Genomic DNA, 13723 nt, shown 5'->3' on the forward strand with positions numbered 1-13723 from the left:
AACTTTTGAAAGCAAAATGCATATTACTAATCAGCATAATTAAGAAAAATGGAATACAATTTTGCACAAAATGCTATATCTTAGTAACTTTGCCCTGGTTAGTTCCACTCATGAATATTTTTCCTAGGAATCTTTTCATCATAGATCTTCTAGAGAATGTAGCTTCAGAAAAGAAAAAACTGAAAAATGATGGTTCAAATAAATTTTCTATTTAGCATTAATATACACAACTTTTGAAAGCAAAATGCATATTACTAATCAGCATAATTAAGAAAAATGGAATACAATTTTGCACAAAACGCTATATCTTAGTAACTTTGCCCTGGTTAGTTCCACTCATGAATATTTTTCCTAGGAATCTTTTCATCATAGATCTTCTAGAGTATGTAGCTTCAGAAAAGAAAAAACTGAAAAATGATGGTTCAAATAAATTTTCTATTTAGCATTAATATACACTATTAGACAGGATGACAATTAACCACAGAAAAAGAGTACCAAGTAGATTACCTGCAAGCCCACTGTTTGAGATAACAGTGTTATGTCATTATGCCCTTGTATGAGGTCAACAGGCTCAACTACCTTTATCCATTTTCCTTTTGCACTACCTTCAATTCAAACAAACCCAATGTATGCCAAAGGAAAATTGATGTTAGCAATAATGAACCGAAATATGACCATGAAAGAACGGGGAAGCAAGAAGAATTGAGATAAAAGCTAAGCATAATATATGGTTGTTATCATGGAGGGAGCAGATAAGCTGGTTCCCTATATCTAATGTCGCAGATTATTTGAAGAACAAAACATCTTTTTAGATATATCTGTAAGAACACAACTCTATTTTTCGGCAATGACTAGCTCAAGTAAATGTAATCAAATGACAATTGCTTCTTTGAATGATAATCACGAAACTGATAGCAGGCAACACTTTCCCAAATTATTATGGAAGGATTGTTTGTTAATTGTTTGGATTGATAGCCTTTACTTAAAAGCATGAAAATACGAGCACTTTGAACTTGTCCTCTAAAGCCAACTATGTTAACTAGACAATCTAGCCAAGATTGTCCGTGTGGTCTTCAGAAATGACATAAAAGCAGCTCTCCTTGTCTGGGCATTTAAGAATATAGAAATATAAAGAGTTGCTATACAGTGATGGTCTGGAACCGTTGGATGTGCTCCCAGCCGTAAATTCAACTGTAAATCCTTGTAGTATTTGAGGGAACAATCAAGACTGAAACACCAGATCCCACAACAGTTGTGGGAGTAAATGTGGCTAATCCATCATGCCTATGTTGGTTTCTGCTTGTGAACATGGGCTTAGGCATATTAAGCAATGGAGGCACTAGTTGAGAAAATTGAATAGTTTAAACCTCCCTTCGGAGTGTCACATTTGTATGCACAGAATATATACATGTACACAAATACACACATACATGCATGCATAGGTATTGATATATATATATATATATATATATATATATATATGTACACATACATGTACATGTAAATATACTCAGAGAGAGAGAATAGACCTTTGAATTGGCCATTGACAAATATACACACGAAATCCCGCATGCTGTCAATGGTAAGCACAGGACTAGCTTGATTCTCTTCCCAATATGAGATGTCCTCATCAGAAATGTATATTCTGCATACCAAAGATTTATGAGCATCAATACAAACAAACAAATAACTACCAACAGATGCCAAAAGATATTCAACAATTGACTTCACAATAATATCAGGGCAATACAAATATATAGTTTAAATGTAAGATATGAAAATAAAGGATGTAAAACAAGTCCTGTATAGGACCATGAATGAGCGAGATTGAACCAAGCACTTTAAGCTGCTCAAGATTCTTAATATACTGGACGAGCCTAACACAAAATAGAAATATATATATGCAGGAAATTAGGTGTATATTAGCTGTAGGTTCGTTATATAGTAGATTGTTAGGGGTTTCATTAGCATTTTTTTTTTATAGTTAGTTTCCTATTTTAAGGATTTTAGTTTACTGTAGTAGAGGACCCCCTATTAATCCTCCTTGTATATTGCAGAAATTTTGGAATGAAAATTCAATTCAGAAGAAGACCCTGAATATATATACACTACAGAGGGGCTGAAAACATTCAACAAACAATCACAAAGTTTGCAAAAATAAGAAAAGAAAAAAAAATCCTAGGAAAAAAGGAATACACTTGCCTAATAGGAACAGATAAAACAAGGAAACAGACAAACTGAATCTAGATAAATATTACAGTTAACTACAAAACAAATCAATTAAAAGATTCAACACTCCCCCTCAAGAACCAACCTTCGATCTCATCTCTTCAAACTTTATTTTAGGTAGAGCCTCTGCAATCCGTAGGTCAGTGGATAGGTAGGAGATCCTTCTTTGATGAAGTGCCAATCAATTTCCACGTGTTTTGTTCTGTTATGGAAAGGGGGTTCTTATCAATGCTTATAGCAGCCTAGTTCTCGCACCACATGTTGATAGGATCATCTATGGCAAATTTGAACACCACACAATCAAGCATCCATTCGTATTGCCAGCAATCTTATTTTCCATGAGTGTTCCATGAGGACGAAGCATATTAGATTGCTGTCATTATTTTTGTAAGGCTGTCATGAGTTAGAAAATCTGCAGTTTCTTTACTCCTTGAGAGCCAAGAGCGGACATATTTTCCAAGGCTTTCGAGCAAGGCACTTTAATATTTTGTGTAACAAGCCATATATGATTAATATATGTGCTCCACCTTGAGGGGAGTGTTCAAATATCTGTTTTGGATTTGTACATATCTTTCTTTATTCCGTTTGGATAGTTATTTTCGGTAGTTATAACTTAGTTGTAGTTATCACTTAATTCTATCTCTATACATTAGAGATGAAAGAGTCAATAATTGACACAGCATCTTCTTTCCTTCTCTAAAGTTCTAACAGGAAATTACAAGGAATAAATTAATCATCTAAAGCAACTGCTATCCCAAGAATTCGAGGGTTTGGATCATTGGAAGTAGTTTCTAGGTATTGCAAGATCAAGCAAAGGTATTCCGATGTTGCAATGGAAGTATGTGTTAGATCTTCTTAACGAAATTAGTGTGGCAGGATGCAGACTAATAAACACTCTAGTGGTTCCAAATGTTAGGTTTGGGACTCGACAGGTGGTACTGATGTGGACAGAGGGAGGTACGACGGGCTTGTGGAAAAACTTATACATCTAGCTCATAAGTCTCCTAATATTGGGTTTTCTTTTAGCTTGGTTAGTCAATTCATGAAAAATCCTTCTCAAGAGCACAGAGTAGTATATAAAATCATTCGATATCTCAAAAGTGATACTAGCAAAGGACTAAATGACTACCAGGTCTGTTCATGTATTTATAGATGCCGATTGGGCTAGATTGATCACTGACAGAAGATCTACTTCAAGGTCTTGCTGTTTTGTGTGGGGAAACCTAGTGATCTAGCATAGCAGGAAACAACCAGTTGTGGCCCAGAGTAGTGCAAAAGTTGAGTTCAGGCTAGCACGTGGAATATATGAGCTAATGTGGATGCAAAGGTTGACTAGAAGAGCTCAGAGTGAAAACTTATGGTCCTATAAATATGAAGAGTGATAGTCTCCTATAGCTATCGCTAAGAATCCTATCCATCGTGATAGGACCAAACATGTTCAGATTGATATGCACTTCATCATTGAAAAGGTTGAGAAGAAGATTATCACACTAAACCACATTCCTACTCAGCATCAACAGGCATCCTTACCAAAGCTCTCTATAATCCTAACTTCCATGATTTGTGTTCCAAGCTAGGCATGATGAGCATATGCTGCCCAGCTTCAGGTGGTGTGTAGAAATATACATGTAGGAAGTATATTAGCTATAGAGGATCGCTGTATAGCAGATTATTAGGGGTTTCTTTTTAGCAATTTTTTACAGTTAGTTTCCTGTTATAGGATTCTAATTTCCTGTTCTTGAGGACCAACTATCTATCCTCCTTATACCTCCTTGTATATACTGTACTGGGTGTTGAATGAGAATAAGAATATTCATTCCAGAAAATTACACACGATATTCGTGCTTCATGTGTTTATTTCCCAGCAGAGGTAATGAACCTTGGTTAATGAACACATCAATTACTTCATAGCTGAATGAACCAAGCTTAAAAGGAGAGCATGAACTTGCTATAATTAGTCAAGCACAAGCACACAGGCTTCTTGGCATATATATGGCATTAATACTTAATACACCCATATACCCAATGAAAAGGCTACATGTTATGGAGGGCATCAGATATCTACAGAGAAACTAGGACAATGGCATGGAGTTTCTAGTTGTCCTTCCCTTATAAAGAAGCATTATAATTTTTTTGCAGAAAGCTGAAGTACAAAGAACTTTGAAGTAAACAGCATCAGATCCTTTCCAAATTAATTCATTTGGGATAAGTTTTAAACAGAGCATTATAGGTATTTTATTTTGCAAAGCATCACTGTGTAATCAGTTCAATAAGATCACATAATACCTGGTTGAATACCATAAATAATCTGAATGGTCCTTTGTCACATTCAAATGCTCCAGAATACCTTGGTATGTGAAGTTGCTGTCACTCCACGCACCAATTGGCTCTCTAAGAAACTTCCAGGTTTTCGAAATATAGTCAACCTCGTACGGTGCCATCAATTTCAAAGGTGCAGGATCATTCGAATAAGAAGCAACATCCAATCCAGTTGTTTTAATTGAAGTCTGCACCCCAATCTGTTCCAAACATCAAAATTAGAAGCTCAAACTTTCATGGATGTTGTAATCACCAACCTTTAGTGTAAAATGATTGACATAAAACCATAGTAAATAAAAAGTAAGACAATGATTTCGTAACTCTATTTTAACCCACACCAGAACTAACATCCACTTCCGATAAGCACCAGCTTTACTGTTTATTTCATCTGTCCGGGAACTACCATGTGCTTAGTCTAAATTTCCTTGCTCATAAAGTTATTTTCAGGTGGTTAATAACAGGCAGTTGAGCCCTCTACCCGGTGAAAATGGGTTATTTCCAAAAACAAAAAACAAATTAGCAACAAATAATGTTCAATTTTTATAAAACATTGACCTTTCAAAGTAGAGGAAATATACATTGACAAACTTGTTGCCTATAAATTCGTAGGAAATTAGACAAGTCTGAAGCAAAGCCGCATAAATAACAGAATAAAAATAATAAAAATAGCAAACTTATATATAAGATATCCAGTGATAGGTAGTGTTTTCGGCCCTCCTATTTGATTTTATACAGAAGACAATATATTCCTGACAGGCTTAAAGTATAGGAAGAACTATACTGGCATGCAGCAAAGTTACTCCAGATTTATGTCAAGTTGGAAACATTAATTATCTATTCATCAAATGTAAGTTCTCCAACATGAAAGAATGTTATACCTTAGCAGTATTAAAGGCAGTGGTTCTGCAATCTGGCAATATACTCACTGACCATGGAGGTAAAATGTATGCTTGATTACGGAATTTTACAGTTGCAGAGTTGTGCTCATCAATATTAGCCAGAAATGCTGAGCACTTGCTTCCATTATAACTGTAGACGTGTGCCTGAATATATCATATAAGAACCATATAAGTACCTACAGGCTGCTTTTGTTCTCTTTAACTGAAGTGTATGAATAGGTTAGGAAATACAGGTATTTTTCATAACTTTGGGAAAAGGAGAAGTTCATTAATTAGTTTAATCTCCAATATTTTTGTCTTGAAACAGTATATAAGACCAGAAATGGAGGTTAAGCTACAAATAAACAGGGAGAAATATTAGGTAGGCCAATGGAGCTTCTCAAGATGTAAAGTTACATAGATATATCCACTGGAAGTTTATTTCTTATTTTCCTAACATGCTTCTGTAGTGCAAGTAGGTCAGCCATTAGTCCATTCAGTTTACAAAAGACCAAACAGTACCAAAAGAAGCAAAGAAATCAATCTCTGACATCCTGACCATTAATTGAAGGGAAAAACATAAATATATTGACCAGTTTATGCCATATACTCAGATTTAGCTTCTAAGTAATTCATCAAGACTAACGTTCTTAATAGTTTGTAAATTCAGAAAGGATTATGACTAGCAATTTCTAATAGTGGAAAGATTCTAGTTGATTCACTTTCAAATAAATTTTCGTCTCTCCTAGTTGGCCAAACCAGAAGCACAGGATCCAATTTGACATTCTATCAAATTACTTAAGAAAAGAGCAAACAAGTAACATGAGAAAGCAAGCATGTTTGCTATGGAAGATATAAAACAAGATGAAAATAAAACAATAAAGGATGAAATAGGCTGAACAAACCACAGAACAATCTCATGGTCAAAATGTTGTATTTCCAACAAATTTGAGTAATGGCCTTTGAATCCAGTAAGTAGATTTATGAAAGGGAATTAAAGAAATTTGTAATTAATTCTACATACTTCAAATGAACAAATAAGAAGTTATTGCAATTTATATATATAATTTAAAGGAGAATTTTGTGTGTAACAAACTACTCTCGTCAATGATTTTAAAATTCACACAGACCTCCTGTTGTGGTCCTAATTTGATATAATGAGGCGAATTAACAGCAACAAGAGCAGGCTCGCAAAGCTTGATAGCAGCATGAAGATCTTTCAAATGTCCCCACTTAGGCTGTCTCAGAAGTCCTAAAGAGGCCATGAAACTATTAAGCAAAAAGCAAAATATATGCAAGACATTTATTACATTGATGCTGAATGGTCTTTTTGAGGGAAGAAGAAAACTTTTTTCACTTGCAAGACAAGAGTTTGACATTGTAAAACCTACCATATTCATCAATCGGTGCATCATAATCATAGCTAGTGATGATATTTGGGCCTCCTGCAGTTCGGCCGAAGTTTGTTCCACCAAAGTACTACAACCACATTACCGGCAAAATTAGTTCATAACTCAATTTAATGTGATACAGTAAGCAGAAACAATCTTGTCAAAATATAAACAAGTGCTTTAGAGGTATCCATAATGATTTGATATGATATGGAAACACAAGGAATGCAAACTAGCATTTTATGAGCTGCAAATGAACTTCTTGAAGAGAAACATGGCATGCTACAGAAGTTTTAGAGTATAAATTTTCGTTCTATTCCTAATAAGAGTAATATGAAACTTGAGCATTCCCATGGGTTATGGTTCTAGCATCGCTAGATGGATTACATATCGGAACATGCAGCATTAAGACTACAGCCTCAGGCCATTTTTTATGTATCTAACATACCATATAATAATTCTGAAAGCTACCTCCACGCTGGAAAAAGCGTGCAACTGCAAATGCAATATCTTCAGTAGGACGATGAGGAACTCTATCACCCCAATTTGTATACCTTGAAATAAGGTAAAGCAGAGGACATAAATCTCAAGTTTCACATTTTGCTATTCAAGGACAAGCTCTTAATTGTAACTCAAAACAGATAGCTTTCAACAAATATATTCTTTCAACCTAAGATTCAGCATGTTTGTTTTATGGTTCAAGTGAGGAAAGAAAAAAAAAAAAGGACACCTACAGTCCAGTTCAGTTGCCAGTTCTCTCTTTTTTAGTCTCTGTTAGAGCAACAATGATATTACGATATAATGCTGGGTTGCTAAAAAGCAGATCAGGATATAAACTGTGAGAAATATCACATCCACAGGCTGCTAATTGCCAAAGTGAACACACAATATTAAAAAAACATAATTTTTACACAATTCCCATATTTTTGTGTCTGTCAAGATAAGTTAAGAATACGGTAAATTGCAACGACCTTCCCATGAGATTTCGCATAATTACAAATACTCCCTCGTTGTTTGAAAAATTACTAATACCCCCTGATATAACAGTCGTCTAATAATTAGCCCAATCAGTTAGGTTTCCATCCATTTTATGGTGAACTGACTAAAATGACCTTGTGGATTAAAAGTTATAACTTTATTTATTTTTCAAATTTTTCTATATTTTTTTTTTGGACTAAGTGGATAGTCTTTTATAATTTTTAAAATTTTTTCATCCACCTTGTTCGATTCTTTTATAAGTTTTTAATTTTTTTTAAGAAAAATAAAAAAATACAGTAAGGGCAAAGTTGACAATTTCATACTTCCATCCAAGGATTACATAATTTCTTCAAACATTAGGGAGGTATTTGTAGTTTTTCAAACAATGATGGGGTATTTGTAATTATGACAAACGTTAGGGCAAGTTGTTGTAATTTACCCTTAAGAATAAATGTGGAAATAAACTTCGATAATGCAAAAGGCGATAGTGGATAAAAAAACTGATACTTGATCGAGGTCCATACCCAATAAATCCACTATTTGGCATAACACTTTCCATGATGATAGGAGCATTGGAATAATAAATTTGTTATTAGTGTTATAAAATTAACATTTTTCTTCATTTCTCAAAGTTTCTTCAAGAATGACCAAATAGGATTCTCCAAGGAGACTTACACGACTTCTCCAGAATTAGTATAAAGCAAATGTAAAACCCAAAGAGCAAAACAAGATGTCGGAAGAAAACTCTTCAGTTGAACTAAGCTGAGTCATGACTATACAGTCCGGACCATTGCAACCCCTCATGTAAAGTGAGAAAGTATGCAGTTCTGCTCTAGATGACCTGTTTCACTAAGCACAAGGTAAACTTTCGCGTACTTTACTTACTGTTTTCTTCAATTGTCTGTACACATCTAGAAAAGTACATATAGCCAGACAATTTAAAAACCGCCCACACGACACGCACTGCAGAAATAAAAGGTATCAATCATCTTATCTTGTATTGCAAAATCGGAGGGAGGCATCATACCATCCATCCCAGTGCTCAGTCCAAACTATTGGCTTCTTTTTGGAATTTGGCTTGAAACCATCACAGTAGTACCTATTACAGGTGTCTATCTGACAGCACAAATAAAAAACTGACTAAGAAGGATGGCCACATTAGAACATGAAACAGAAAAGTTACAATTTATCTCTCAACACCTAGCAACCATCTGATTGGTACAGTAGCATTGCATTCTCGCCTAGCAACTGTATATATATATATGTATCACACGTCAAAAGCCAATTAAATGTAAATTGTGCAAGGAATCATGAATTTACTATGTACTCTGGTGCATCAGTTTGCTTACACATAACCCATGGAACACCAGCATCAAGCCCAACTGCCATTTTGGCTGCCCATCTCATATAGGCTTTTCCTTTAGGGCCATAAGAGCTTTCGATATTTCCATATTCATTTTCAATCTGCAAAACAAAAGTTGTAGTCATTTACAGGTTAGTTCAGTAGAAAACACAATTAAAAACTTTGTGTATTGTAAAAACAAAAAGGCCAACAAACAATATCAGTGTTTGTGGGTCACAGAGAAATAAAGCAGCATATCAAGCACAAGAATCCTACTTTTCATAATCTCTCGAGAAACTGATGACAAAAGTCAACAAACAGAATGACATATACTTCTACTACTGTACTAGAAGCTGCCAAATTTTTAATTTTACCAAATTGCATCATTTGACACTCACAATAACACAGGTAGATGATCACATTGGCATATATATATATATAGAGAGAGAGAGAGATGGAGGGAGAATGGAAGAAAGATGGATATGTAAAATTTTGTACTTATTAATATAAGAAACTAAGAAAGCTTATTGACTACTCTAGTGCTAGTGATTGTTTCCCCCTTCCAAGAAAAGGTAGTGTTGAAAGTAATGATTTGACCTGCAACATAATAATTGGGCCACCTTGCCAAGAGAAGAGTGACTCCTCTCGCATCAAAGCCACTATCTTTTTGACAAACCGCTGCATTTCTTCCTGGAGAAAATAAGATCATGATTGTGCTTATAGCCAAAATTAGGTACCATATACAAAGGTATTTTCTGTTTGACTAAAAGCAACACTCACCTTGCAATTAAACATTAGCAAACTGAAAGTCGTATTAAATAACATAAAAGTATGATAAAGTTGGTCAACCAAAGCCCAACTGAATGTGCTTGCCAAAAGAATTTAAAAAACAAAGAGCATGTGATAGGAGCAATGGTTATGTATATATACCTACACATACATACACCACATATAAGGACCTAGAAGAAGTCTAGGAATTAAAAAGTTTTTCTTTAACAAGTTAACTGCTATACCATATACATTCATATGAACATTTGAGTAACATGAAAATGAAACCTGCAGGTGACCAACAAATCCATCCAACAGAACCCATATCCATAGTACTACCTTACTGGTGAAACTCAAAAAGTTTAAGGAAATAAATATCTGAAAATTATCTTTCAGCTTCCATGAAAGAACTTGTTTAGATGTTCACCGCGAGGAATCATTATTGTTTCTAGATTAATCCATGAGAATCACCAAATCTTGACATAAGTTTATAAGTAATAAGTTGGATACTATGTATCTTGATATAAATATATACTCACAAATCGATAAAAAATAATAAGTTAATGGTTAGGACTTGTTAGTTTAAAAAAATATAAGAGATTAGAAATGCATATTCAAATCTAATATAAAACTTATACGAATCATACTAAATAATTATTTACAAAAAAATATTGAAACTTACTAATTGTTTATTAAGCTTGTTTTTGTATAAAGATTAAATATATAAATAAAAGTACCATAGTGTATTATTATCTAAAATTAAAATATATGATATTGATTAGTAATTATAATATGTGGCTAATTTTGAATATAAAGTTGATATAGTATTGAATATGGAGTTAAATATATAAAAATTTTAAAAATAAAAAAATATAAAAAATAATGGAAAACAAACTGGCAAGAACGAACTCGAGCTCAAGCCGGAGTCGAGCTTAAAATCGAGCCAGCTCGACTCATGTACCACCCCTAGATATGATACAGAATCATAGACAACGTTGTAACTATGGACATGTACAAGAGTTAAGAAGAATGAATCAAATGTTTGCAGACCTACAGTCCAGATTTATCCAGAAGGCAAAGATGGAAAAGTACTGCATCATTCCATTCTTGGACTAGGAGTTTTCTGAAACAGTAATTTATAGAAAAAGGAAAATTCAGCAGAGTACAGCGTAATGTCAGAAGAAGTTCAAATGTGGAGGGATACATATTTTGTATAGGAATTGGTAAAAATGGACCAGTTTGATCAGAATGAACAAGGATCCAATAAATAAATAGGGTGTCATGCTGGTAAAGATGACGTAGGAAGTTAAACAGCCTCTTGGGGGACCCAAGGGGAATGAGATGTTTTGTTGCTCACTTCAGGACAAAATTCCAGCAGAAGGAAGCTTCCCTTTGATGGCCCCTAGAACATAGAGATCAGGGAATAGGACAACCATTTGGTTTAAGGTACTCAAAGACCATGACAGAAGGGGAGTTGCAGGAAAACCAGAAGAGGTAAGAAAAGGCATGGTATTTGTTTGAATTCTCAAAATTCAAATCTTAGTGAGGAGCCACTTGTGGATGAACGAAATGCTGAAGATGACCAACAGTGTAGAAGTACATTTTCTTGAAGATGAGTAGCTAAAGATTCTGGTGTCATCTCCTTGTTTCCAAATGCAGGCATTATTATTTATAGATGAGAATATTTATAAGTGGATTTCCTTGATTTTGCAGTGCCCAAGCCAAGTATCCATTTGTACATTTGCCAAGCCTGTCCTATTCAGTATCATTGAAAGCCCACATAGATGCAACTTTACTTAAGTTGTTCAATCAACTTATCCTGGTAGAAGAAAAAGGTTACTCTAAACTAAAGAATCAACAAACAACAACTATATGTATTGAGAATCACAGCAACACCATAAGAATTATCACATTCCGACGTAGTAGTTGGACTAAACATCAACACGGTTTTCTTGTAATACCTTGAAGGGAATGTTGTCTGTTCGAAATTCAATACCAGGTATATCACGAAGCCAAACAGGAAAGCCCCTACCAATGATAAGACAACACAAGGTCAAGTAACAGAAAATACATTACTTAGCATGTTCAATCAGAAAAACACTTCATCTGTTTAAAAAGCAAATATAAATTCGTGCAGATCATGCAAGTGAGAGGTAGAAGTATATAGAGTGGAAGTCATAAAAAGAGCAGTAACTAGGTGACTGGAAGTTGGAATATATGAAAAATACTTTTAAACCACAAAACAAAAGTTGTTGTGAACTAGATTCCAATAAAAGTGAGAAGCAAAAGATCCATGTGCAAGATGTTGGCAGATTTAGGCATGAAAAAGATAACAAGAAGTTTTTTGCAATTTATAATTTCCAAGACAAAAGTCAGAACTAAGTGCCTCTGAGCTATTTACTTGTGCAAAAAGTTCAAAGTGTCATAAGCCAAGTCAACCAAGGAAAAAAGATGTAGTACAAACATGCTCATCATTCTAAATCTGAGGGGCAGGCGCTTCGAGATAAAGCTCAACTTACCTCCTAGTCAGGCTACCTGTACTCAACATAAGATTTAATCATTTCCTGAGACTGAGGAGTCAAGCTCCCCGTAATACACATAAGATTTAATCTTTTTCACATCTCACTCATAACTGAAATGTTCATGAAACCTGCTGAGTACATTCTTTTAATATATTTAAGATTCCTGTACATTTGTGCTTACTGGGCTAATCGAAAAAAACCATTTAACAAAATTATCCAGCCATGTGACAGTTCGTAAACTTAATTTGTTCACTAAAACCATGAAGCAGTTTACAAGTACCCACGCTTCAATAAGTATTGAAACATTTCATTAGATGAATGAAGCATCAAAGACAAATTATCATATGAAAGCTGAAGTCAGGAAAAGAGGACCCAAATAAATTAATGTTTGCTAGCATGAATACAAATCAAGATATACAATCAAGCTGGTATGTTCAACTATTCAATACATTTGCAGTCTCGAAAAACAACTATTAAGAAGTCTTGGTTAACAATTTCAATCGGGCCTAGCCAAGCCCTGTCAAGCCCATGCGGCCTTAGCCCTCTAACTTCTTTTATAATTATTAGCACATCATGTTACAGGACTTGACTTTGGTAGATGGGCTATTATTAGTAGAGGACACCTTCATGGGCTCGTCTTTGGTTGATGGACTGTTATTAGTAGAGGACTTCATCTTCGTGATTGCATAAGAAACGATACTTGCTTTCTTGACTTCATAATGAAGGAATGGACAGATTATCTTGTGAAAAAAGCAATTTCTTTCATCTCTCCCTCCACTTTTTGTTCATGTCTCTCCCACATAATGTCCACTTAGCCAAAAGAAAAAGAAGTTTCACTCCATCTTGTGATTTTCTCCGTACCAGGTTATACTTCTCTCCAAAATTCTTATTGTTTTTATGTTTAATGTTATTGATATTCAATGTATGTATTTTAATTTTTTGACCATCTTGTTCTGTTTTTAGTTTTGTAATTCTTGTTTATTTATAAGAAAAAAAAAATTAGTTTTTTCATATTACTTTATTTGAGAGACTCTCATGACAAATAACAAGCTTAGATATAAAAATTGATTATGAAATTTATGATTTATATAAATGTAAGTCCTAATTTTCAGAATAAATTTGTTATTAAGAGAACGAAATTTAGTGGGGTCTTTTGCTACATCGATTATACGAATGTGAAAGAAGTATAATTATTAAATTTTGATAAAGAGCTAAAAGACAAGTTTGTGGCTCCGCCATTCATCTGAATCTATGACAAATTCAAACATGTAAAGTCCCTATAACATTAGTGGCATG

The 13723-nt window shown here is 34.2% G+C and overlaps 1 protein-coding gene across 1 annotated transcript in view; it reads right to left on the bottom strand.

Annotated features, from left to right (window-relative positions):
- The window catches only part of LOC105180015 (beta-galactosidase 9), a 15373-nt gene continuing 2124 nt past the window's right edge, over nucleotides 475-13723 (bottom strand). Inside the window, exons 4-15 of the mRNA XM_020695268.1 lie at nucleotides 13562-13568; nucleotides 11867-11934; nucleotides 9735-9827; nucleotides 9116-9259; nucleotides 8823-8911; nucleotides 7266-7371; nucleotides 6818-6905; nucleotides 6557-6678; nucleotides 5427-5591; nucleotides 4516-4748; nucleotides 1530-1645; nucleotides 475-605 (exon numbers count right to left, since the gene is read on the bottom strand). Coding sequence (XP_020550927.1) covers nucleotides 475-605; nucleotides 1530-1645; nucleotides 4516-4748; nucleotides 5427-5591; nucleotides 6557-6678; nucleotides 6818-6905; nucleotides 7266-7371; nucleotides 8823-8911; nucleotides 9116-9259; nucleotides 9735-9827; nucleotides 11867-11934; nucleotides 13562-13568 — 1362 coding nt within the window. The remainder of the gene's footprint in view (nucleotides 606-1529; nucleotides 1646-4515; nucleotides 4749-5426; nucleotides 5592-6556; nucleotides 6679-6817; nucleotides 6906-7265; nucleotides 7372-8822; nucleotides 8912-9115; nucleotides 9260-9734; nucleotides 9828-11866; nucleotides 11935-13561; nucleotides 13569-13723) is intronic.

Source organism: Sesamum indicum, linkage group LG7 (assembly GCF_000512975.1).
Source record: "Sesamum indicum cultivar Zhongzhi No. 13 linkage group LG7, S_indicum_v1.0, whole genome shotgun sequence".
Taxonomy (NCBI): domain Eukaryota; kingdom Viridiplantae; phylum Streptophyta; class Magnoliopsida; order Lamiales; family Pedaliaceae; genus Sesamum; species Sesamum indicum.